Source organism: Leishmania donovani, chromosome 19 (genome assembly GCF_000227135.1).
Source record: "Leishmania donovani BPK282A1 complete genome, chromosome 19".
NCBI classification, from domain to species: domain Eukaryota; phylum Euglenozoa; class Kinetoplastea; order Trypanosomatida; family Trypanosomatidae; genus Leishmania; species Leishmania donovani.
In genome coordinates, this window is record NC_018246.1 from 186922 (window position 1) to 210795 (window position 23874).

At 60.7% G+C, this 23874-nt stretch overlaps 6 protein-coding genes across 6 annotated transcripts; all 6 read left to right on the forward strand.

The window, feature by feature from the left end:
* Positions 1 to 185: 185 nt before the first annotated feature.
* LDBPK_190480 (hypothetical protein, unknown function) lies at positions 186 to 956 on the forward strand (the record flags this gene model as incomplete). Its single annotated transcript, XM_003860178.1, has 1 exon — positions 186 to 956. The coding sequence occupies one exon, from the start codon at positions 186 to 188 to the stop codon at positions 954 to 956; it is 771 nt and encodes a 256-aa protein (XP_003860226.1).
* Positions 957 to 5201: 4245 nt separating this feature from the next.
* On the forward strand, positions 5202 to 5840 carry LDBPK_190490 (hypothetical protein, conserved; the record flags this gene model as incomplete). Its single annotated transcript, XM_003860179.1, has 1 exon — positions 5202 to 5840. The coding sequence occupies one exon, from the start codon at positions 5202 to 5204 to the stop codon at positions 5838 to 5840; it is 639 nt and encodes a 212-aa protein (XP_003860227.1).
* Positions 5841 to 6991: 1151 nt separating this feature from the next.
* LDBPK_190500 (hypothetical protein, conserved) lies at positions 6992 to 7891 on the forward strand (the record flags this gene model as incomplete). The annotated part of the gene is made up of 1 exon (XM_003860180.1): positions 6992 to 7891. The coding sequence occupies one exon, from the start codon at positions 6992 to 6994 to the stop codon at positions 7889 to 7891; it is 900 nt and encodes a 299-aa protein (XP_003860228.1).
* Positions 7892 to 9189: 1298 nt separating this feature from the next.
* LDBPK_190510 (hypothetical protein, conserved) lies at positions 9190 to 14007 on the forward strand (the record flags this gene model as incomplete). The annotated part of the gene is made up of 1 exon (XM_003860181.1): positions 9190 to 14007. The coding sequence occupies one exon, from the start codon at positions 9190 to 9192 to the stop codon at positions 14005 to 14007; it is 4818 nt and encodes a 1605-aa protein (XP_003860229.1).
* A 701-nt stretch (positions 14008 to 14708) lies between these two features.
* Positions 14709 to 16190, forward strand: LDBPK_190520 (hypothetical protein, conserved; the record flags this gene model as incomplete). The annotated part of the gene is made up of 1 exon (XM_003860182.1): positions 14709 to 16190. The coding sequence occupies one exon, from the start codon at positions 14709 to 14711 to the stop codon at positions 16188 to 16190; it is 1482 nt and encodes a 493-aa protein (XP_003860230.1).
* A 3025-nt stretch (positions 16191 to 19215) lies between these two features.
* LDBPK_190530 (hypothetical protein, conserved) lies at positions 19216 to 21444 on the forward strand (the record flags this gene model as incomplete). The annotated part of the gene is made up of 1 exon (XM_003860183.1): positions 19216 to 21444. The coding sequence occupies one exon, from the start codon at positions 19216 to 19218 to the stop codon at positions 21442 to 21444; it is 2229 nt and encodes a 742-aa protein (XP_003860231.1).
* Positions 21445 to 23874: the final 2430 nt, after the last annotated feature.

Consider the following 23874-nt stretch of genomic DNA (forward strand, 5'->3'; position numbering starts at 1 on the left):
CCCCCCCCTTCCACCCCCGGGTTTTTCAGTTGCCCCCCCCCCCCCACACTCACACACACGCTCACGCAGTGTGTGAGTGGCTACATCGTGTCGGTGCTGCTCAGCTTCAACGCAAGGCCGCGTTGCTGTAGCACGTCCTCGTCTCCCTCTCTTCTTTTCTGTGTATACGTATACCCTTTTCCACAATGCTGCGTTTCTGCCCTCTCGCACACGCCGGCGCCACTACCGCGACAACCACCGCGGCAGTGGCCGCCACGGCTGCGCTGCAGCTCCAAACGCGTCGCGCCTACGCCACTGGCGCACGCTCGACCGCGCGCGAGCGGCGGTACTATACGCAGCCGTTACGCACACCCCAGTACGGTACCAGCACCATTGTGGGCCGTCAGAAGAGCGATGCTGACGCTGCTGCAACGTGGTCAGGAGAGGCCTCGTCACCCGTGGCGGAGGAGATCGTTACTGATCTCCACCGCAGGCTTGAGGTGGGGCACCCCAGAAGCACGACGCGCTGCCGAACCGCGCATCAGTCGCCCAAGGTGCAACTCATCGACTTCATCACCTCCCGCTGCCGGCCCGTTCGTTACAACGATGCTGGCGTACCCGTGGAGGGGTCGCTGCTGCTGCTGCCGTGGCGGGAGCAGCTACGGTTGTGCACTGCCATCCTCGCGGCGTTCTACATAACCAAGGCCTTCTTCGAAATGGTGCGCTTCGAACTGCTTTACTACGGTGTGTGGAAGGTGGGCTACCGCAACGACGGTTCCTTGATGAAGCGGCTGCTCTACTACGGCTCGACGGCGATGCTCGCGGCTGGGTTGCTGTTCAGCTTCAATCTGAGCTTCTTTCTCTCCGCGTGCGTGGTTGGGCGCCGTGAAATCGCTCTGCACACGCTGTGCAATGTTTTCGCCTACGTGATGCCACGCCGTTTGCTGCAGCCGCTGGTGCGCCGGACGGTGTGCTGATGGTGTAGCCGAAGGAGGACTGAGCCAGCCCCATCCCCTCTCGTGCCCTATCAACGCACACGCCATCGCCCATGCAGGAGAGGCGGAAATCGCCTTGCCGTGGTCCGTATGGGCGAGTGTGATGAGGCGAAGGCAAAGCATGCGCAGAGACACAGAGACCCGCCCGAGCACACGCACTCGACTCCTGCAACCCCCCTCCCCCCTTCAGCGTCACAAGGATCCAGAGCGACCTACGAACGCGCACTGTCAACTTTTTTTTTGATATTTGGCGTCGCTGCCGACACTACCCCACCACCCCTACCACATACACATGATGCACCAGTGAGCACCATCATGCTCGACAACAGTGGAGTGGCACGCTCCTTCCCTTCCACCGCCCAAGATAAAAAAAAAACCTCCAACTCGCTTTTGTCGGCGGGGAGGAGACGCGCCAGCGGGGAATGGCAAGCGGCGTTACTGATGTCCTTCTTTTCGTTGCTTCGCACGTTGCGCCTGTCGTTTTCTGAGGAACAACAAAAGCCTGACAAGAGGAAGTCCAAGAGCCAGCACTGCTTTCCTTGCCCTCCCCCTTCTCTCTCTCTCTCGCCCCCAGTGTGTCTCTCTGCCACTTGCGCATGAGAATGTAAAGACTGAAGGCGAGTGGAAGAGAAGGACGCATGACTGTCACCTCGCATGCTGAGTGTTCCTGTTTTCCTGTAGCTTCCCCCTCCCCCTCCCCCCCCACACCGCCGCCGTCGTCGTCGGCTTTTCCTTTATGTCTCTCATTATGATGCCCACCGTCGCGTTCCATGTAGTGTGTGTGTGTGTGTGTGTGTGTGTGTGTGCCGCTTGATTGTGCGGTTCTCTGTTTTTTTCTTGGCCGTTTTCTAGGTTCAATCCTCAGTTCCTGCCCCGTCCCCCTCCCACTCCATCTCGTTGGTGGTCTCCTTCATATAAACTGAACGACGCACACACACGCGCACGCGCACAGGCGCATGCGCTGAACAGTTCACCACTCCCCCCTCCCTCTACCTCCTACATCCTCCCCCCTTTTTTTTACGGTGAACTCTGTTCATCACATCTTCACATCTTCTCGCGTTGTTTTTTTCACTCCTTTCCCTTGGGTCAGCGGGTCTGATTCGGCCTTTGTCGGCGTGCTGCTGCGCTCTCCCTCCCTCCCCGCTTGTTCTTCGTCGCGCGACGTACCGCCATTCTCGCACCGCACGGCATCGCATGCTGCACGTGAACACGAGCAGTAGGGTTATTGCAGATGGGCTGCCCCGGTGTTCTTGTATGATGTCTCTCGTACTCCTCGCTCGCTTCCCTCCTTGCGAGGTAGGCTTAGCATATTGTACTCCTTTTCACTCGGTACGAAACACGCTCGCTGTCTTTCTTTCCCGGATGGCGGGGGAGGGGACACCTCAGCCGCGTAGCAGGGTCTACCACCTACTGTTTTGGAAAGCCGATAAGCCCCTCTCCCCCCTTATCCCTCCCAGCGCCGAGCCACACCTGGCGGTGGCGGGACCAAGCACCGAAGGCTTTGTGGATTCAGTGCGGTGCGTCGCTACTGCCGTCGGCGGCGAGGTCGCGGACGGCGTTGCGTCGGAGCGGACTGCGACCGTGCACGCGCTTGTGCCATGGACATGCTAGTCAGCGTGTGAAGGTGGCTCGGACGTATGGCGCCCGCGGCCCTGACTGGGTAGTTGTGGGGAGCCTGCGCCACCCGGAGGGATGCACGAGGCGGTGACCCGCCTAATGGGGGGGGGCTGTGGGGCGGCCTGCGGAGCCGGTGGGGGTGGGGGGCCGGGTGTGTGTCTGTGAGGTTGGAGGCAGGGCTGTGCTGAGATGGCCGAGTCGGTGCATTGCCATGGCACGTGTTTCCATGGCTGCTTTCGCATCACGCGGAATGGGGGGGGGGCCTGTGACAGACCGGTGAGAGGGGAGGTGTCGAGACGTGGTGAGTTCGTGTTGTAGAGCACAAAATGGACCAGCGGGAAACAGAAAAAAGCTCGTGCTCGCTCACCTCTTTTCGCATAGGACTTTAAATGCCTCTTCTTCCCCTACGGCGCCCCGCCTCCACCCCTCCCTCTTTTCTTGTTTTTCTTGGTTCTTCGTTCCTCTCTCCCTGTGCCTGTATGACGATTTGGGGCGTGTGCTCTCGACACATACAGGCTGAGGTCAGCGTGAGTGTATTTGTATGTGTGTGTACATATGGCGGGCTGGTGTCAGCTCGCCGCTGCCTGTGTCGCTCTTCCTCTCGGTCTTTTCCTTTCTTGTGTTTTGTTTCTCTCTTATTCCTTTGTCATGTTGTTGTGCTGTTTCCTGCCTCGCCCCACACCTCACCGCCCATCCCGCGCAATTCAAGGGCCCGCGAGTACCACACGAAGCGAAGACCCAGCATCCACGACCGCCGCGAGCACCGGACAGGACCGAGGCGCAGACAAATTCCCTCGAACCGCTAGTTAAGAGGCAAGGAAGGACGTGCATGAACGGTTCTGAGGCGAGCGGAAGGACGACGTAAGACAGCGCGCTGCGGCTGCTACCCAGAAAGAGGCAAGGAGCACACATGCACGCACACGCAGTGCAACCATTTTCTTATGCACACGACAGCGCAGAAAAGCAAAGAGCCCCGCAAAACTGCATCGCTGCGTCACTGATGGTGACATGTAGACTGTCTTGGCGTCCACACCATTGTGTTGTGGATTCGCTTCTCTTTTTTGATGATTGTTGTTGCCAATGTGGACTATTCCCCCCCCCCCGCCTCCTCAACAGGCTTTTGTACAGCCGACTTGATCTTTTCCCGGCTCCCTTTTGCCCCACTCATCTTCCTCCTCTTCCACTTTCATCACTTCTTCTTCCATCACCGCCCCACTCCCCCTCCCTCACCCAATCGTGGGGCACTGAATGTCTCTCTCGCTCTCTGTGTGCTCTTTTTTGTTGTTCGGAGTCGCTCGCTGGACTTCTTGTACTGTGTTTCCATGTCCGCGCCGCCACCGCCCCCTTCTTTAACCCTACGAACCTTTCCTGTCTTTACCATGCTGACGCTGTGGGTCTTGCGTGTGTCTCCCCTGTGAGCGAGTGGTTGCTTCATTACCTTTATTATGGGCATGTGTAGTTGTTGCGCGTCCTCTCTCTTCAGGTCCATTCCTGCGCGTTCTTTTCTCCTTTGCTCGAGGTTTGCTGTTTTCGGGTGGTGTGTGTATGCGTGTGTGTGCCTTCCTCTTGGTTCTGTGTCTGCTACTGCTACGTCGCTTCTTCTGTGTAGGCCCTTATCTTTCTTTTTTGTGTTCGCCCTAGCTGCCGAAATGCCCGCGCCGCCACCTCGAACTCCCTCACGTGCTCTTTCCGTGGTTGCGTTTTGTTCCACTGTCTCTCCCTCTGTCGTTGCGCCCCCTCCTCCTCCTCCTCGTGGGCGATGACGCTGATGGACGGGGTGGGGGCGGGGGCTCTGTCCCCACATCTCGTAAACATCTGCGCTGTGTTTGGATGCGTTGGCCCTTCCACTTTTTTCTTTTTCATGCTTACAGATTGAACCTCTTGTGCGCGACCGTAGTGCACAAACGACACTTCCACGCGCCCCTGGTCGTCTTTCCATCAATCATGTGGAATTCTGGTCTTCCACCGGTGCCCCTCCGTCTCCATCACGGCAGAGGATCACATCAACGCCTGTATGCTGGGACTCTGCGTATGCGTGTGCGTGTGTGGCTCAGAGTGGATGTGTCACCGCGATTTGGCGCAATAGCAGAAGACCTCCGGAAAACAAGGCCGAAAAACGAAGCCTAAAGGCGCCATCTTGGGCACACTTCCTCAGCACACCCTGCACACACACGCACAAAATTTTCAGTGGCCCGACCCTTAGCGCTAGCAGTACGCCATGAGGACAACGGCTGACGACATATGCGATACCCAGCACCTTTCAATCGCCAGAAATGTGTCCGTAAATCGTTGAAGTGTAGGAAGACAAAAACAAAGAAAAACGAAAACGCCCGTCCCATCCGCGGACACCGCCTCCTATTCCTCTGCCATGAAAGCGCACAACGCGCACGGACGCGCCGTATGCGTCTTTCACACGGCGAAGCCTCCTCTTGTCTCCCTCTCTCTCGCTCTACTCACATCCTTCACGTCTCTGCCCTCGGATGGTATCGATGTACACACCAACGCTGCCCGCGTACGCACATGTGTCCGTCTTTCTGCATGCGATCGCCACCGCACTTGAGCACGTGCATACGCGTCAGCGAAAGCTTTCTCGCACACTCACAGCTCCATATGCTCGCTCGTCTCAACCTGAACCGCATCATGACGCCGTCGGCGGGTGCTTCGCTCTGCAGGGCACGATCATCGCTGACGGTGTCTGCGCATCAGTCGCTGCGCGCAGCGCAGCGGCGATGCGCCACCAAGGCCAAGGCATCAACCAAGGCAGAGCAGCAAGCAACTTCTGCCTCCGGTGGAGCTGCAGAGGCGAAGGTCACGTCTCAGCATCCAATCTCACACGGCCCGCAACGCAAGGACTGGCGCACGCACAAGGAGATCGTCTACGTCAAGGGTGTTCCAGCCAAGGGGAGCCTCTTCAAGCTGCCATTGGCGGAGCAGCTTATCATTTGCCTTGTCTTTTCCATTGCCGGGTCAGCCGCGGTGTACCTTGTGCGGCCGCAGATACGGTACCTCTGCCATCACGGCTTCCTAGGGCTCACCGACGAGGCGGGGTGGATGAACGGGCCGTGGCTCTACCGCCTCATGTACTGCCTCATCATGTTCCCCAGCTACTCGCTCATTCTCTTCGTTGTCGGTGGGTTGTTCGGGCGTCGCATCTGGTTCTCCTTTATGATCCACAAGATGTGGTCCCGCTTCCTCACACGCAACGCGTCGCGGCGGCTGGAGCACTTGCTGGACCTGCAGCACTATTAAGGGGACGGCGGCGTGAGTGGCCCTGTGCCCGTAGCGCGACCGAGGGCCCCTTGGCATGCAGAGATGGAGAGGAGGCAGCACGGGTCGATGCCAGACGCCACAGCTTTCCTCTTGTCTTTGACGAGTAGTGCGTGTGTGTATCGCCTTGCCCACTCACTCGCGTTTGCTGTCCCGCCCTTTTTTTGCTTGGCCCTGGCGGTTGTCCTCCCGCCCCTCTGGGCAGCGGGAATCTGGGTAGAATGATGCGATGGCGGTTGTTGGACACGGCTCAACATGTGTGTCTGTGTGCCTGTGTATAAGAGCTTCTATGAAGTTATTGGGAAGAAGAACGACTTTGTGAAGAGGAGACCGTGGCGTTCGCTGAATGCATCGGGCGATGTGTCGGGCGAGCGGATCGCTGCCCCAAAAAGGAGGCGGAGGACAATAGACGAGGCTGCTGAGTCAAGAAAGGGGCCCGTGTGCCTGGGAACGTGTGTGAACAGCGGGTTCCTTCGCCGATTGACGCGTCCTCTGCACCGAATGAATGGCAGCTGAACAAGTGCGGTTCTACTCCTCTCCCACCCTCCCGCACTTTGGACCGTGGGCGTCGTGTCTCCTGTTGACCTACAAGGCATAGAGGCATCTGCCGCTCATGTCGCTTGCCCTTCCACCTCGTCCGGCTTGCTTTCTATTCGTCCCTTCTCTCTCACGGATCTTCGTCCTCATTTTCGACCTTTTTTTTGTTTCGGTGGCGCACGTACTGCGGCACGCCACACCTTCAGCGAGTGCTAGCCCAGCCTGCATGCATCCTCTTCCCTCTTCTTCACCACCCCATCAACCACCTCCTGCATCTCCCTCTCCTCTTTCCTCAGTAGTGGATCACTCTTCGCCAGGGTGTGCACTCACCGCTTGGCCACGGCCCACGGAGACCTCGGAGGAAGAACTGCGCGGCTGTGTGTGTGTGTTATTCTGCCGTTCACCGGATATCGTTCTGCTCACGCAGGCGCACACACACAAACACGTGTCGTTGCTTCTGCGCCACCTCTCTGTGCACAGGCGGAGATACAGGTCGGCTCTTCTTGCGCGGGACAAACTCACACACAGATATCTGTTCTCCCTCTCCCTCTCCCTCTGCCTCTGCCGCCCCCTCTGTTTTGATTTAGCTCAAGGACATGGAGGACACGATCAACGTCTTTGGTCGCGGCACACCCGCCGGTGAGGCAATTTACCGCTGCTACGTTGCCCCTTCCAAACCCAGCACGCTCGACCCTCAACTCGCAGCCCTGCTGGCGCGTCGACGCCAAGAGCGGGAAGCCGCCGAGGCTGTGCAGGCGCACCCGAAGCCCATTCCAAAGTCGAAGGCACCGGTGCGCCGGCCCCGCGTTGGCTTGGGAAGGCGGCCAACCGAGGAGGAGTACGCGCGCTGGCGGTTGCAGCACATCCCGCACCGTCGCTCCAAGGCCGCTATAGAGGCAGAGGAGGAGGCGCACAGGTGGGTGCCGCAGCCCGTCAGCGACCGCTTCGCCCGCCCGGCTATCACAGACGCCGAGAAGGATCGGCTGGCGGATGTCATGGCCTACGGCGCTGAACTCCCCAAGCCAAAGGAGTTCACCGGGGCGCAGCGGGTCCGCCTTCACCGTCTCGAACCGCGCGCGGAGCTGGAGGACCGGTTCGCGAAGCTGCGTCAGACGGCGCAGGAGGTGCAGAGCGAGCTCGCGCAGCTCCGACAGAGTGCCCCCGGCATTGTTGCCTCGTTGCCCTCCGGCGGCCGTGTGGCTGAGAGTGTGTTGGACCCCCAAACACGACTCTCACAGCGCCGCTCTTGCGAAGGTGGCAGCGACTCCGCCACCACCTCTCCGTGTCCGCTGGTGTCAGCCGCGTCGCCTGGTGCAGCCGCCGCCCGGGATGTGCTCAGCATCGGTGGCACTCGTGTCAGCCATCAGGGTGACAGCAAGATGAGCACGATCGAACGCTGCCGGCAGGAACGGGAGCTGCAGAGCCACCTGGGTACGGTTATTGCAGAGATGGAGGCGGTAGACCGGGAGCTGAACCGACTCCCCATTTATTCGTAGAGATATCTGTACCGGCTTAGCTCTTTCTGCTACGACCTGTGGCGTGCTGTTGCTGCGCTTTCTCTGGATGTACAGCTCACCTGCCCCCCCCCCCTCCCTCTGGTGAGCGGAGCGCCACACATGCACACACACGCAACGCTTCCCGTCGTCACAGAGGGGCGTTGCCTGCCTTTGTGTAGGTGCGTGCGTCTGTGCTCATTGCTCTGTGTGTATTTTCCAAACCCCCAAAGTGACCAGTGAAAGCGTGAAGACGGTTTCATCGCCTCTCCAGGTGATTCATCTGTGCCTAGTCGTGCCTGCGAGCGATGATGTGAGATCCCGTCGTGTTCGAGCTCGTCTACTCGAAGATGACGGCGCTGCCACTCGAGCCCGCGGCCTTGGGTGGGAGGGCGGGAGAAAAGAGGGAAAGGGCAAGCACCTGCGTCGGTGCGACGCGGAAATCACGTGTGCCGTGGTAATGCCCTACCCCCCCTCCCTCCCAACGCACGCACACGCACAGAGAGTGACGCGCATGTGCTACGGCGTGGCGCCGGGTTCTTGATCCATTCTTTCTGCTCCCTTACGCGCCTTTTCTCCTCTTGGTTGTGTGGCAACTCGCTTGTACGCATGACGCACACACATCCATCCATATATATATATATATATACAGATACCCGTGCTGTTATGCTTCCCTCGGCCTTCATCGCTGGCGACTGCTCTTTCTCTCTCTTGCTAACGAACGCCACGGGCATCAGTGTGCATGGACACAGGGTAACCCCCCTCCACACACACACACACACACAGGTAGCGAGGCGCTCCGGGCTGTGCGTCTTTGCACGCCCTTCTCCTTTCCTCATCTAGAGTAGACGGAGGTGCTCCGTTGTGCCTTTCTGATCTCGTTCCCACATATATATGCATATATATATATACTTCGGCGTGCGCGAGTGGGACGGAAGCGTGCCGGTACACGAAACTCCCTCATCTGCATACCACTGGTCGCTGCGGTTGCACACCTTCCTATCGCCCCACAGCGTGCGTGACGGTGTGTCAGGCCTGGGCGCTGCTGCACATGCTGCTGTTGTCTGCGAGCCGCTTTTCTTATGGTGTGGTGCTGGTGTCCTCCACAGGCTAGATTTTGGTGGACTGGTATCCCTGCCTGCCTGTGTGTGCGTATCTGCGTTTGGCTGCACTTTCGCGCCATTCCACACGTCTCCGTTCCTCCTCCACCTCCTCGCTCTAGTCCGCGGTCTCTGCCACACCTATACACATATATATATATATATTTGCCGTTTGTGGCGCTGCTCTCCATCGTGTTCTTTATGACTCACACGAGCGATGCCGAGTCACTGCTGCTTCGCTTCCTGGAGGTGGAGGGTGGGCTGCACCGGCCCACGGCTCGCCACCAAAGCTCCCCTCTACTGGTCCAGATGACCTCTTCCGCCACCCCCGTTGATGAGGCAGTGACGCTGAATGGCCATCAGGCCCGTCGCTCGTGCAGTGTTTCCGAGGCGCCGGCGCAAGCGACTGCTTGCTGCGAGATGGCGACCCCGCCATCTTCGCACCGTGATCTGCGCCGCTCCAGCACCTCCAGCTCGTCCGGTAGCAGCGACACGCAAGAGGAAGCAGCGACACCACCTCGCCGCTCGAGCAGCAACCAACATGTCATCAACCCCACTACACTTGAAGACACAGTTGCGCGGCCGTCCGCGCCGCGCAACTCGATTCCAGGTGCGTCACCGTCGCCGCCGCTGTCGCTGTCACATCCAGTCGTGCAGTTTCTCACTAGCGTGCAACTGCAAGGCTACGCCGACCGCCTCATGTGCGATCTCGGCATTCAGTCCCTCCCAGACTTGGTGAGGCGGAGCGCCACTTTGAAGGATGTGGCTGCGCTGCTGGGGCCCTCTGCATCGCTGCAGCAGCACAATGAACTGCTGCGCGGTTTGCGACGGTGGGAGCGCGAAGAGGCGCGTCGTGCCAGAGCAGACGCTGCGGAGGAGCGACGGCGCGCACGGAAGGAGGACCGCTCCACCAACGGGGCGACTAAGGCGCTTGGCACGCATAAAACTCCGTCACGCACCACCAAAGCGAGCATTCAACGCGTGACGACCGCCTCGTCGGAGGATAGCGGTGGCCGTGCGAGCGGACGAGGAAGTGGCACCGGCGGCGGTCGGCAGCCGGCGCCGCTCCTTGCCACCCTTGACAGCTGCGTAGGCAGGTGCGCAAGCGCGTGCTTTCGCCTTTCGGACGTGTGCGACCGTGTGCTGCAGCCGCACACGTCCCCAGCCGCCTTCGGCATCACTGAGGCAGCCCCTCATGAGCTCTCAAGCGACAGCGGCAACGTCGTCGCATCGTCGTTGGAAACACCGCCGGTTCCTGCATCGTCGTCCATGTCCTCCTCCTCGCGCCCCTCGCTGACGACGAGCGCCACCCAGCTGATGCGACAGCTGTCGTATCGATGCAGCCACGCTCGTCTAGCGGCAGCTCTTCGGCGCCGAGCTGGGTGGAGCCGCTCTTATCACAACGGTCGCGATGGCCAGGGCGAGCCTCTGGATACGACGTCGAGGACAGCAACGCAGGTAGCGCCGTACGACGTGGATGCGGAGGACCTTGATGCTGTGACGACGAGCGGCGCGTCCAGCCGCAGCGGCAGCAACCACCGCGGAGTCAGTCATACAAGCGAGGCCTCGTGCCATCTTGAGGCGAGTGTGCCTCCCGCTGAGGGGGATGTGGGCGACGACGCTGATGCTGCGCCGTCAGACGATGAGAGTCTCGCCAGCTGTGTGCAGCAGGCGAGCATAGCCTCTGCCGCGGGTGTAGAGCGCTGTGAGGCGGTGGAAGGGCCCTCAAATGCGGAGGCGTTGCTGCCACCAGCGACGCTGTCCTCGGCTTGCTACTCGTGTGAGTCGCACCTGTCCTTCATCCTGTGCTCGTTGCGCGAGGCGGCGGAGGAGCAACCTGTCGTGCCGGACCTGATTGGCTCTGACGGTGCCGATGGAGAAGGGCCAGCAAGCACACAGTGGGCATCAGCCGTATCGGACACGCCATGTGGTGCATTCGGCGACGCGCTCACCGGAGACGGCTGCGCCACTGCCGAGTCTCATCACCCCGTCCGCAACGACCTTGTGACTACAAACAATATATCCCTCAGCGCCCTCTCCGCCCGCGCTGAGCTGCAGGTGCTTCCTCCACGAGAGCCAGCGGTGACCCTGACGCGTCCGAGAGGATCACCAGCTGCGGAGGAGGCAGGTAGGACGGCAACCGCCGACGCACACACGACCGCAGCGAAATATCCAGTGCTGGATAGCGACGCAACTTGCAACGCATCGCAGCATCATCAGCGCCTCAGCCCCGTTGCGCTTACACACGAGAGCGCAACACAGCCGCGACAAAGCAGGGAGACAGATACCTTGCTCGCGACAACTGGTGCCTCTGCCGCCCCAGGGGACGCCCCGGAGGCATGTGCACTACTGGAGAGACGACTCGCAGACGCACAACGCCGCCTCAACGATGCGCTGCAAGAGGCGCTGCAGTCCTACAACGCCGAGGTGAAGGCCGTCCGTCAGGCAACAGCCGTGCCACTCACGGACACTGCGATAGTAAACAAGTGGGTACCCCTGCGTGCTGTTCTGCAGCCCATACCGTTCTCACCACGAGCATCGAGCGCGTGTGCCCGCAGCGCTGCAGCAGCGGAGCTCGGCACACCAGCGGAGCGTGTTGTCTGGGCGCTAGGTGCCGAGGGCGACATCGACAGCGGCGAGACACACTGGTGCTCTTTCCCCGCTCCTAACGCGTCCATGTCTGCTGGTGCTGACACGGAGGTGTTCGCTGCCTGCTCTCCTGCTACGGGAGCCGCGCTTGATTGTGTGTGCGCTGATGATAGGAAGGCCCTGGCAGCCATGGCTACCACTGCCACCTCTGCGCCCACGACAATGCGTTCCACAGCCGCGCCGGTAGCCCCGAGCTGCCGCTCTGCGGTGGCACCAGCCGCCACGGTCGAGGGCGTCGGGCTCGCCAGTACAGGATCTCTGGACGCTCCGACCGCAGCGGAGTTGATGGAGTCTCGTTCAAGCAGGGACAAGAAAAGCGAAGAGGATGGCAGCGTCAGCTGCGAAAGCGTTGGCCGCTTGACGGCCGGCACGCAGCGCCTCTCCACGTACGTCAACATGGGTGACGCAGGCAAGGCAGCGGAGATTGCGGCGGCGGCTCCCATCGACAAGTTCGCAGCGGAGGGGCGTGACGATAGCACGGCTGCTTTTCTCTGGGTATCTCAAGACTCCCCGTCGACGATGCGGCAAAGCCCATACGCAGATGCCGCTGCGGCGGACTCCGATAGGAAAGAGATTGCATCGACCAGCGACGAGTGGTGGGCGGCGTACGGCATCGACGCGCTGGAATGCACCCAGAACAGTGCCGACGGCGGTGCCGGCGGACGGGCTGCCTCGCCCAGCACCAACGCCGTGCATCCTCATACTACCTCCAACGGTAGCGGTGCGGTGTCGACTTCTCGAGTCTGCACCCCGTCACCCGCGCCAGTGGAGGTGATCGAGCTCACCTCCGGCACCGATGACGAGGATGCCGACTCTCGCGGCGGCGGCGGCGACAACAACAACGAGCACGACGCGCGCAATCGCCCATCAGATGCATCTTCTTATCGCCCCCCGCGAGCCGCTCCCTCACTGCCGCTGCGAACCTCGCCGCCACCCCGCGATGACCTTGGCGGGGGTATCACGATCCCTCCGCGCACTGGATCTACGGCGCCGATGCACTCATGGCGGCCGTTGGTCTTGGACAGGCGCCTGCACGCGGATGCGTGGACGCACATGACGAACGCCGAACTACGCCAGCTCTGCTTTGAGTTCGGCTTGATGGCTCCGTCACCGACCAAAGGGGACACCACGTCACCTTTTCCTGCAGCTGCAGCTGACTCTCCGCCTGTCCTTGCGCGTCGTGGCCGGTCAGCTCCATTGCCGTCGTTGGCAGCAGCCTCTCCAGCATGTGCGCGGAAGTCGGCTGTGTCGCATGAGTCTTCTCCGGAGCGGGATCTGTTTGGGCTGCCGACGCTGACGACGGCGGTCCCCGCTGCGTGCAGGGAGCCCTCACACACGGCAGCGAAAACCGGCGATGGTGCGCCACCGCCGCCGGAGCCGTCGTCACCCGTTTGCGCTTTCACGCAACCCGAGAACGGTTCTGGCGGCGCCAGAGCTGCTGTTGCTGCTGCGACGGCGGGGGCAGCAAGTGAGCATGTGGATATCCGGCAGCGGTACCAACGACGCGCTACCTTGCTGGAGCGCGAGTCTTTGTTGGAGGCGCTGCGGCTACTTGCTACACGGCTCCGCTTTCGACACACTGTTGCACCATTCTTTCTGCACCGCGTGGCGCGGCTTAGCGGACTGCCCTACAAGCGCATGCGTGCCGCCGACCTCTTGGACGAAGGCGCTGTACTCACCCGCGATGACCTCAAGCAGACGCGACGCCGCTACAAGGCTGAGGAACAGGCGGAGGTAGAGCGCTGCATTGTATCCGCCCTCGTGGCCGAGGCGGCCGAGGCGATGGAGCAGGATGCACAGCGCGTCGCGTCTCGATGGGCGGTGCTCCCTTTGTTCGCGGCGGAGGGCGGAAACAGCACCAAGATGAAAGCGACACCTGCCCGCAGCGCACTCGCGTCCCTCCCAGACGGCGGGGTGCGGTGCTGCTACGACCAGATCCTTCTAAGAGAGCCTGTGAACGTTTTTGCCGCGGTGGCGGCAGTCCAGAGATCCTTCCCGCATATCGCACATACCCGTGTGCAGCAGCTTCTCGCTGCGAATGAGGTGATTGCGGAGGCGGTCGTCACGGTTTCGGGCCGCTCGCCTTCGCCGCTACCGCAGCTATCCACAACAGCGCAGCGCGAGGGAGGACAGGCGATCGCAGTGCCTCGGCCCTCAGGTGAGTTGACGGACGGCTCGACGCCCTCAATGCAAGAGACGCTCGGCGGCGGCATTTCGCTCCACCGTGGCAGCGGCGCCGTCCACTCGTTGGCCACAACGACGCCTCTCTCGCAGGAGGAGCGGCAGCGTGCGAATGCGCGGCACTACTTCGCGCAGCGAGGTTACATGACTCGCCGGCAGCCCGGTGGCTGGGGTCGTGGCCGCCGCTGAGCATCAGGGCAAGAAAAGGATCTCTGAGTGTAGGCATGCCTGCGTGTGCGTTTGAGTCTACGTTGGTTGCTGCGTGGGCGCTGACGACCCTGAAACTCTTCCACGACGCGCCCTGTGCTGCGGTCTTTCGCCGATGCTCTCTCTCTCTCTCATGCTCCGCCTTCTCTTCAGAGCCCGGGAACGGCAGAGGCCCCGTGCCAAAGGTCCCCGCTGACATACACCCACACGCGTCACCTTCAGAGGGAAGTGAGCCGTGGCGTGACTGCTTCTCATCCTTGAGGCGCGCACCGGGTCTGTCCTCTCTTGTTTGGTCCATGTTGGCGCGCAGGCACGCCGTGCGGCAGCTTCGCCCTGCTCCCCTTCACTGACTATGCCTTAATGATTACCTTCTTTCTTCTCTCTTCGACTCGTGCACCGTCGACACATCGAATCGCCACCTCTGCGGCTGCCACCACGCAGCACAGGCAGATCTCATGAGCACCGTCTTTACAACCAACGCGTGGGAGCGCAGTTCACCGTTCCAGCCGAACAGCGCCGCGCATACCGACAACGACTCGACGATGGACGCCGGCAAGCTGAGCAGCGTTGGCTTGCCGTGTGGTCGTGGCATAGACGAGGTTGCCGCTCAGAATGGCCAGCCATTCAGCCACTCCGCCGACGCTTTACCGGCAGCCAGGGTCCCCGTTGCCGAGACGGATGTGATGATGGATAGCAGCGTCGCCACCGTGGAGTGCGCTCTTGTGTTGGCCGAGAGCAACAAGTGCGGCGCCGTCGTTGTCGCACATCCACCCGCCACCTTCCCCGGCCTCTACAAGGACGTGAAATACTCGGTGCGCACCCTCTTCGCGCCGCCAAAGCCACCCAGTGAAATGCCACCACGAGTGAAGCGGCAGCCGCGGCGCGGCCCGGTGTACGACAATGACATCGTCACGGCGGGCGAACGGCAGCATCGCGCCCAGCGAGAGGTGAGTCGGATGTGGCGAGGGGTGCTGTGCCGCCGCCGGCTTCGTCAGGCTCGCACGCTCGCCGAGGTGCTGAACAACCGCGCCCGGTGTATCCAGTGCTGGTGGCGCAGTCTGCAGGCACGGTGGCGACTACGGCAGCTGCGCGCTATTCGGAAAGAGTGGGCGAAGGAGTTGACGGCGCGCTACACTGCGGACCGAGTCGAGAACACCAAGAACATCATCTTCTGGCAGCACTGCCGTTACGAAGGCGCCGCAGTGCTCATCCAGCGGGTGTTGCGGTGGCACCTGCGCGAAAAGCAGCGCTATCTGTACCAAATGGAGGGCGTGCCGGAGTCGGAGTGGCCGCCGGCGCTGGAGCGGCCTCCCACCCGCAAGCGCCGCCCGTGTTTCGCATGGCGGTACCCGCGCCCCGCTGCAGATGCAGGCGGTGATGCACTGGCCGCCGACGAACTTTCCGGCACGGATGATGATGCGCTGCACCATCGCACCCTGTTGCAGTTCCGCAAGGTCAGGGACCCGGTTCCACCGCCTACGCAGACGGAAGTGGAGGCGATCAACGCCAAGACACGAGAACGGATCGCGCAGCGGGAGTCGGCGCTGGCGGCGCCAGAGGTCCTCTCTCGTGCTGAGTGGAAGACGGAGAACATCCGCCACGAAGACCTCGACTTCAACGCTGGCGTGTTGCAGCGCCTGTACCGTAGCAAGCAGGCCACCATCAAGGCCCGCACGAGGCAGCTGACGGGGGAGTACTTCGATAAGACCGCGCGCATCATCGCGCGGACGCTCCGCATGCAAATATTTATCAGGCGCATGCGCAGGCACCGAGCGAGGGTGCAAAGCGAGGTGAAAGCTCGGATGGCGCGGCACGATGCCGAGAAGATCGAGGCCCTGAAGGTCGAGGCTGTGTGGCAGCGCGAGCTGATGGACGCGAGCGCGGCGTGCATCCAGCGGTGCTATCACTGGTACCGCTTTGAGCGCGATGGCGTGGTTCCAGCCTCCTACGCGGCCATCAACGTTGTGCCAACAGCGCCGCCGTACGGCTTGATCAACGAGCACATACAGCGGGAGCGGGCGATGCGGTGGGATTCCATGAACTTGATGGAGCAGCACGAGCTAGAGAAGCAGCGGCACCACATGTACCTCCGCTACGTGCCGGCAAAGACGATCGTGTGCAAGCGCACGGGCCGCTTTGCTACCGCGCCGCAGGCTGAGCTGTGATGCGGCGTGCCGGAGCGAGAAGGTGCAGGGACACACGGAGGCACATGCAAGCATCCGTCTTGTAGCCCACATGCGGGAGAAACGCCACTGCGGTCGTACTGTGTGTGCGTGTGTGTGTACGTCTGAGGAGTTGCCCAGCTTGGCTTCTCTCTTCTCTTCTATGGAGACAACTTTTTTGTTGATGTATTGAATCGATCTATGTTTTTTTTTTTTTTTTTCGCTTCTGTTGTATGTGTGTTCGGCCCCTTCCACGCCTCTCCCCTCCCGCTGCCCTCTGCCCTCACGGTCGCAGCCTGCGTTTGCTCACCGCTGTCGCTGTTCGGGTACCACCGTTTTTCCGGACACATCAGCGCCCCACACACATACACACGCACAGACACAGCGCACATCTTTTTTTTTTTCTTTTCGCTCTCCTCACTTCCCTGCTTCCATCATCGGAAGCGAACGAAGAAGAACTCCTCCGAAAGTATGTAAAGTACGCCCCATCCGACATGTGCACACATGCGCATGTATACATGTGCGTGCGTGTTGGTGTTGGGATGTGTTGTCTTGCTGCGGCTTTTTGTACATGTGCGTTTGCACTCTTCTGTCGTTTTATTTTTTCCTGTATCTCCCCGCATTAACGTTGCTGCGAGTGATGGCTGAAGACGGATTTGGTCTAGCATGTGCGTGAGCGTGCTCGCGATGGCCGCGACGACAGTGACGACGCAAAGGGAGGGGAGTTGCGAGGCGGAAGGACACCTCCTCCTCCCTGTCATCGTTTTATTTTTCACTGCTACGCTTTTTCTCTCTGGGATGCCCCCCCCCCTATCGCCCGCCCGCCCTACTCCCCAGTGTCGCGTAGGGTGCATGTTTTGTCCCCCCGGCTCTTTTCACTTCCGTGGAACTCTCTCATGTACATATGTGTATTGACATGCGCGTGCGCGTGCGTGTGTCTGTCTGCCTCTGTGTGTGTGTGTGTCCGTGTTGGTAGCTTTCTGCCTGCTCTTTTCGCCCCCCCTCCCCACCATCACCATACGCACCGCTACACAGACATGAGCACACGCTACGCGGTGTGATGCGCCCCCCCCCCATACACACACCAACACCACCCTTTTCCTGCCTCCCTTCCTGATCACCGCACATGGCACGTATCCACCGCCTGTTCTCATTTCTAATTTTCGTCTCTGCATGTGTGCGACGATATTGCAACGGATCTGAACGGTGTCCCATGAATGATCTGCCGCCTGTTGTTCACCGTGTGAATGATAGGGAGCGGTGCCCACCAGCGGCATCCCCTCTCGGTGGGCACGCTGACAGCCAGCCCCCTCCTGTGCACGGACATACAAGGTGTGACGGTACATCGGAGCTGCCACAGCGCACCGGTTCAGCAACGTAGCTTCGTGAGGCGCTCGCCTTTGGCGTCGCCGCGGTGGCTGCGCCCCACTAGCTCCAGCTCTCGCTCTCTCCTGTGTACCGCTCAGCAGAGACCACTCCACCCCTCCCCCTTCTCTCCCATCGCGGACCTCTTCTGCTTCCCAACTGCCCCCGCGCTTCTTCCTTCCCTTCGTGCACACCCCCGACCCACGACCACACCACCATCACCATCACCGCCACCTCTCGCTCTTTCTTTATTTGCGCGCGCGTGCACATTCTTTCACAGGTGCGGCACCATCGTACGCATCTTATTCCCGTCCGAGAACACGCGCGCGCATGCAAGGCACCACGGCAACCCCGTGCGTCGACCTCTGCCCGTCCCTCTCCCTCTCGCACATTTGATGTGAGGAGACAAAATCCACAGACAAGAAAAGAAGCGCGGCTTGCGCGATAAACTGCAACGGGTGCGTCGCGCGCTGTCCCTCGCCCCCACCGATCATAGCTGGTCTTGCTTTCCCTGTTCCTGTGCGCCTTGGCTGTTGGCCGAGTGCGTCTCTAGCACCCCGTTTTTGATTCTGTGCACGGCCGAACGTTGTGAGCTGCGGCGCCTCTCTGCTGGAGTGACTCACATGGCCGCTGATTTTGTTCCGCGGCCACTCGACTCATTTCATTGTCCTTGTCGCGCTGCCCCGGCCTTGACATCTTTCCCTTCGCTTGTTCTCGGGTCGCCGGCTCCATTGGTTGACTCTATCCTGTGCGCGTGAGTGTGTCGGCGCGTTGGTGCGCATTGCTGTTTTTCTTCGGCACCCTCATCCCCCGCGTGTGCAGAACCCCGCCGCCACACAGCTTCCTCCACGCTCCTCCCTCTCCTCTTCCTCATACCCAGAGACGGAGAGCGAGACGCGGACGAGCGGCAGCCCAGCATTGTGTGTGTGTGTGCGTGCGTGTGTGTGTGTGGGGGGGGGGAGGTGTGATCGAAGGTGCGCCAGCCCGACCGCGGCGCCCTCACTTTTGCGCACCTGCCCCGGAGAGAGCGACGAGCGAGCGAGAAAGACAGGCTCGCGAGGCAAAGCCAGTTGCTTTGCCTCGCTGCCCCCCTCCGCCCCATACACGCCGACGACACACACGGATCAACCATTCGAAGCAAGTGCCCAGACACGAACGATACGCGCAGTAAAGGTCGCGGATGGACTTCATGCCTGCGGAGCACACGACTCCGCCGTCCTCGGCGCCACGGTTACCGGGTGGTGCCAGGAGTGGCCTCACTCCAGCCTACCTCGGGGCCTTGCGCGGCGTTTCCTCGCCACCGCCGCAGCGGCCGCGTCTTTTTGCGCGCGCGAGTGTCGGACGCGGGTCGCCTCCGCCGCCGGCTCGGTTGGCAGCGATCTCGTCGTCAACGCCATGCGTGCCGCTGCCCAAGCGATCCCCTTCGGAGAGCGTACCCCGCAGCTCTGTATGTGATAGCTTCAATTGCGAAGAGCGCGGTCTGCCCGGCGCGTGGTCGATTGCGTGTGGCAAAGCCGCTGGCGCACGTCCGCCGTTGGCTGTGTCGCTCTCTGCCTATGAAGGCTTGTTGCCGCGCGTGGGTGATGGGATTTTCGGCACCTGCGTGGCCGACCTCAACTCGGCACCGTCGTCCGCTCGCGTAGAGCCACTGCTCAGTTGCAAAATGGGCCCCGCTGGCGCGCTACACGCACACGCGGCGAACGGCTACAATAGTGTGGCCAGTGAGGGGACGGCGGCGGATGACAGCATCAGCTCCGCTGCCGGCGTCACAGAGTTGTTGAGTGCCGCGGAAAGCACCGCCGCGGTGCCGCTCATGCACAGTATTGGGAGAACCAAGCGCCACCGCATGGCCAGCTCCGCCGACACGCAGCACAGCTTGGCAAGCAGCACGCTGCCGCCCCCGCGTTGCCATCGCACTTCCGGCCATGGCAGCGTCGACGCGGAGTCGGCTCCTCAGCGTGACGTCTGCTTCGGCGCGTCCATGACGGGCGCTCTGCCGTCCTCGGAGGGACTTTACCTGTCCGATGGCCACGACGAGGATGCGGATGGCGCGCCGAGGCGCTGCGGTAGCGGCAGCAATAGCAGCCGTGGCGAAGTTAGTTACCGCGCATCGTCGATTCGCGCCAGTGTCGCGGGCGTGCCTGGGAAGCTGGACATGATCACGCCACGGGCAGGCCAGCGCGCGTTTGACGACTCCGCGGCGGGTGCGCAGTGCCTAGTCATCGACGACAGCGTTGACACGGACGCGGTGGTCACACCTGCCCAGCTGCAGCAGATGAAGGCCGAGGCAGCCGGAGGTGGCGTGCATCGGCGCACCTCGGACGAGCTATCGACTCTCTATGAGAGTCGGCTCGTCACCGCTGACGTGCTGCGCGACTGGACGGGCTGGGAGGATCTTGACCTGGTGCTTACCGCGCAACTCCGTGTGGATGCGGACGCCATGATCGGCGTTGACCAGATTGGGGCACAGTTGTCGTCGCTTTCATCGCTGAAGCTCAACGGCTCACGCATTTGCCGTGTACGCCAGCTCGGCACCGGCTTCCACGCGTTGAAGTATCTGTGGCTGAACAGTTGCCACGTCACGGATTTGTGCGGCATCGCGGCGTGCTGCCCCTCACTGGTGGAGCTTTATGTCCCCTTCAACCGCGTGCGCGATGCCACTCCGGTAATGGCGCTGTCCGCGACGCTAGAAGTTCTGGACGTGGAGGGCAATCTGCTCGACGACGCAACAGACCTTGGCGCTGTCCTCGCTTCCTTGCGTGGGGTGCGTGCGCTGTCCATACTTGGGAATCCGCTCACGTGCGAGTACCAAGCGCGTGTGCGAGACGCATATCGGGATTTGCTCGTCGAGGGGGGACGCAGGGCGTGCGCGAATACGGCGGCGTCTGGCGACGTGCTCTCCCCAGTGCCGCCGCCGAGTGAGCACAAGCCCTTCTCGCACGTTCTTGCAGCCTGGGTGCGTCTGCTTATGCCGCAGCTGGAGACGCTCAATGATGCTGCCATCGACGTCTCCATCACCAGCTCCTGCGCCTCGTTCCCTCTGCACGGTTCATCGTCAGAGGAGGCGAGCCGACGGCTCGCAATGCCGGTTTCGACTCACGTGGACCCGCTGGATGACGCCTTGGCCGAGGAGCTTCGACTGGTAGAGGAGTGCGTGCGGGACGCCGACGCTTTCGACGCTCTTCTCGCTGCCGTCGATGAGGCGAACCGGCACGTCTACACGCGCCCCTCCACCTCGTGCAGTGGTGCGCAGCCGCGTCTTGCCCCGAGGACCGCCATGGGGGCTGCTCGCCCCTTCACCTCACGGTGGTCTAGGGCACCCGTCCGACTCGGTTCTTGTGGAGGTTCGACGACTGACGCATCAGTGCTCACGACAGGGGCGGTACTAGCTGGCAATGCGACCGCGAGCCTGAGACGCCGACTAGCGGCGTCGTCAATGTCATTCAACGACGCAGCGCAGGACGACCCGTCTGCCACCAACGGCTCTGCTGCCGACCCCGCTGGATGCAAAGGCACGAGTGTACAACGGAGTGGCATCTGTGAAAAGGACTCAGGGTACTGTGCCTCTGTGACTGCCACCTCCGCCATCGACCTGGATGAGGATGCTCGCATCGCCGCGCTGCTGGCCGATGACAGCGAAGAAGAGGAGTGGGAACACTTCAAGGCGTCGCTGCTTCGGTCGAAATCCACGTCGGCAGCGTCCATGCCGAGACTGGGCGACCCCATGAGCACATCAGCGGCGGCAGCGGCCTCCTACCATCAGCTTCTCTACACACAGAACGAAGAAGCTGCCGCGACGGCAAGCACGGTGCAGGCTGACGGCTTCGAAAAGGAGCTACGCACGGAGCTGACGCGTCTACGGATGCGGATAGCGAAGGAGAGTCGAGAATAAGGCCATGCTGCAGACCATTCGTTTTCTTTGTATTATCACTTCAGAGCCTGTGTATGCCCGCCCCCCCCCCCTCCCCCTCCTCCTCCGCCTGGGGCTGTCTTTACTGTTAGGAACAACGGCGGGTACGCCGTCAGTCCAGTTGGATCCTTCACCGATGTCCTCACTCCGTCTTTTTTTGTTTGCGTTTCTGCCGTCGTCCCCGTGTGTGTGTGTGTGCTTACGTTGGCTCTTCCCCCTTCTTTGTTTTGTCTGCCCATTGTCGTTGTGCTTGAACGCATCTCCCCCTCCTTGTTTTGGCTTTGCACGACGTTGAACAAATGGAACCATCTTCCTCTCCATCTTGCCCGTGATGAGATGCTCATGTACATACAGAGAGCGAACCGTGTGGCCCCCTCCCCCCACCCCACCTCCACACAAGAGAGAACTCACAGAAGCTTTCGTATTCTTATTGGAAGTCCTTTCTTCTTTTCTTTGGACCCACCCCCCCCCCCCTTCTCCTCTCCCCCTCCACCTTTTCTTATGCCCTGTTGGGCAGCAACATCAATGCACATACACACATGCACACGCGAAAAAGTTTTCGTGTTTCTCGACGTTGAACCGACTTTCTCTCTTGTTTTTTTTTTTTTTTCGGCCTCCCCTCCTCCCCCTCTTTCTGTGATCATCATCTTCGCTCTTTAGACACGTTGTTGCTGCTGTTGTTGTTGCGTGCTGTGTGTCGTGCGTGGCGCTTCTTTCCTTTTTGTCTGTGTGTCTTGGCCGCCCTTCCCTCTCGCCCCTTCGTGGTCCGAAATATTTCCTTTCCCTACCGTGCAAGTATGCGTGTGCGTTTTCAAAAGAGGCGAGTTGGCTGTCCGACGACACTGCGAGCTACCGTAGCGTCTCCGCCATACATTCCACCCCACGCCCTACTCTCCCGCTCTTGCTCTCGTTCGGGGATTTTTCTTCGTCCCTCAGTGGCTACACCTGCACACTGGAAGGGGACGTCCGTGACATCTCCCTCCATCCCCATTGCAATGCTGCATGCTTATCCTTCCGCGCACGCAGCGGCTTCTCTCTATGTAGAGGAGCAGCTGTTTAGCGCCGCATCAATGGCCCCGTCATACCCCTCCCAAGCGCGGTTCATGGCAATGCCGACGGGAAGGGGAGGAGAGGGAGCGCAAGGACCACCGGCTTCTCCTTCGACGAGCGCGCGCACACATACATGCACACCTACACATCTATCTAGACTGGTGTTTCGGGACCCAGTTCCGCTATAAACATGTTATTTTGCCGCAGCACTTTCGCTTCACCGACCTCTTTATGTGTTTTGAAGTCTTTGTTAGCCTTGCCTTTACTTCATTTTGCTTTTCCGTTTCGTGTGCGTGAGTTGGATCACCCTTTCCCGATGCTGCTGCGACTGCTCCGGCCACCTTCCTGTGGCTCTCGTATCTCGTTGTTGTATTGCTTTAGAAAGTTTTGCGGGTGCTCCGTCGTCTGAGACGTGACGTGCTGCTATCTTGTTTGGTAAGGGTGACCTCGCGATGCCGGTTTTTTTTTCCATTTCCCGTGTTGGCGCGTGCGCACAGCTATTCATTCTATAATGGCAGACGGTTTGGACTTCCACGCACACTATCGCTAGTCCCACTGGCTGAGTAAGGCTCGGTGACGAGTTCTCGAGTACAGACGAGTTGAGGCGTGACATGCGTGCCTTCTCTGCTGCTCAATCGTGCCCGCATCTCCTGTTCTCTTGCCCTCTCTCGTTCCTTTTTTTTCTTGCACATTGCTCCAGCTCTGCTTCCTCCATTCGGATAGGCAACGCGTGTGGCTGTGCTCCCATCGGGGGATGGGGCCGGGGACGAAGGCGAGCGGGAGGCAGAGGAGACGGCGAAAGGGCAAGCGAGAAAGTCTTCTACGTGCGCATCTAGGGTGCGCGCCCGCCTCTTACTCCACCCGTCGCCGCCTCTTTCTCTTCCATCACCGCCTCGCCACCCTCCCCCACTCCCTTCTGTCTTTCTCTTTCCAGTAGTTGGGTTGATCTCCAAGTCCCTCTCTACCAATGTCTCCAACCCGTCCTTTCCCCATTTTTTTTCTCGAGATCTCCAAGTTACGCTATGTGTGTGTGTAGAGTCTGTGGCACCTTCGCTTCCTGTATCGTGCCTCTCGACCCTCTCTCTTTCCTTCCTCCTCGGCCTCTGAGTGTATGTGCTTCTTCTTTTAGGGTGTGGGTTGTTTGTACATGTGTATGGCATGTCTTTGTATGCCTGTGTCTGCATGTGTGTGTATTGTGTGCCATCCCGTGCGCGTGTGTATGGGTGTGCCGGATAGTGGCTGAGCCTCTCTCTCGTCCTTCTTTCCGAATGCCCTTCATGCTGTCATGGGCCCCTCTCTGTGTTTTCGATCCCCGACTAGCCTCTCTCTCCCCTCTCCACGTCTTCTGTTGTCGCTGCATGC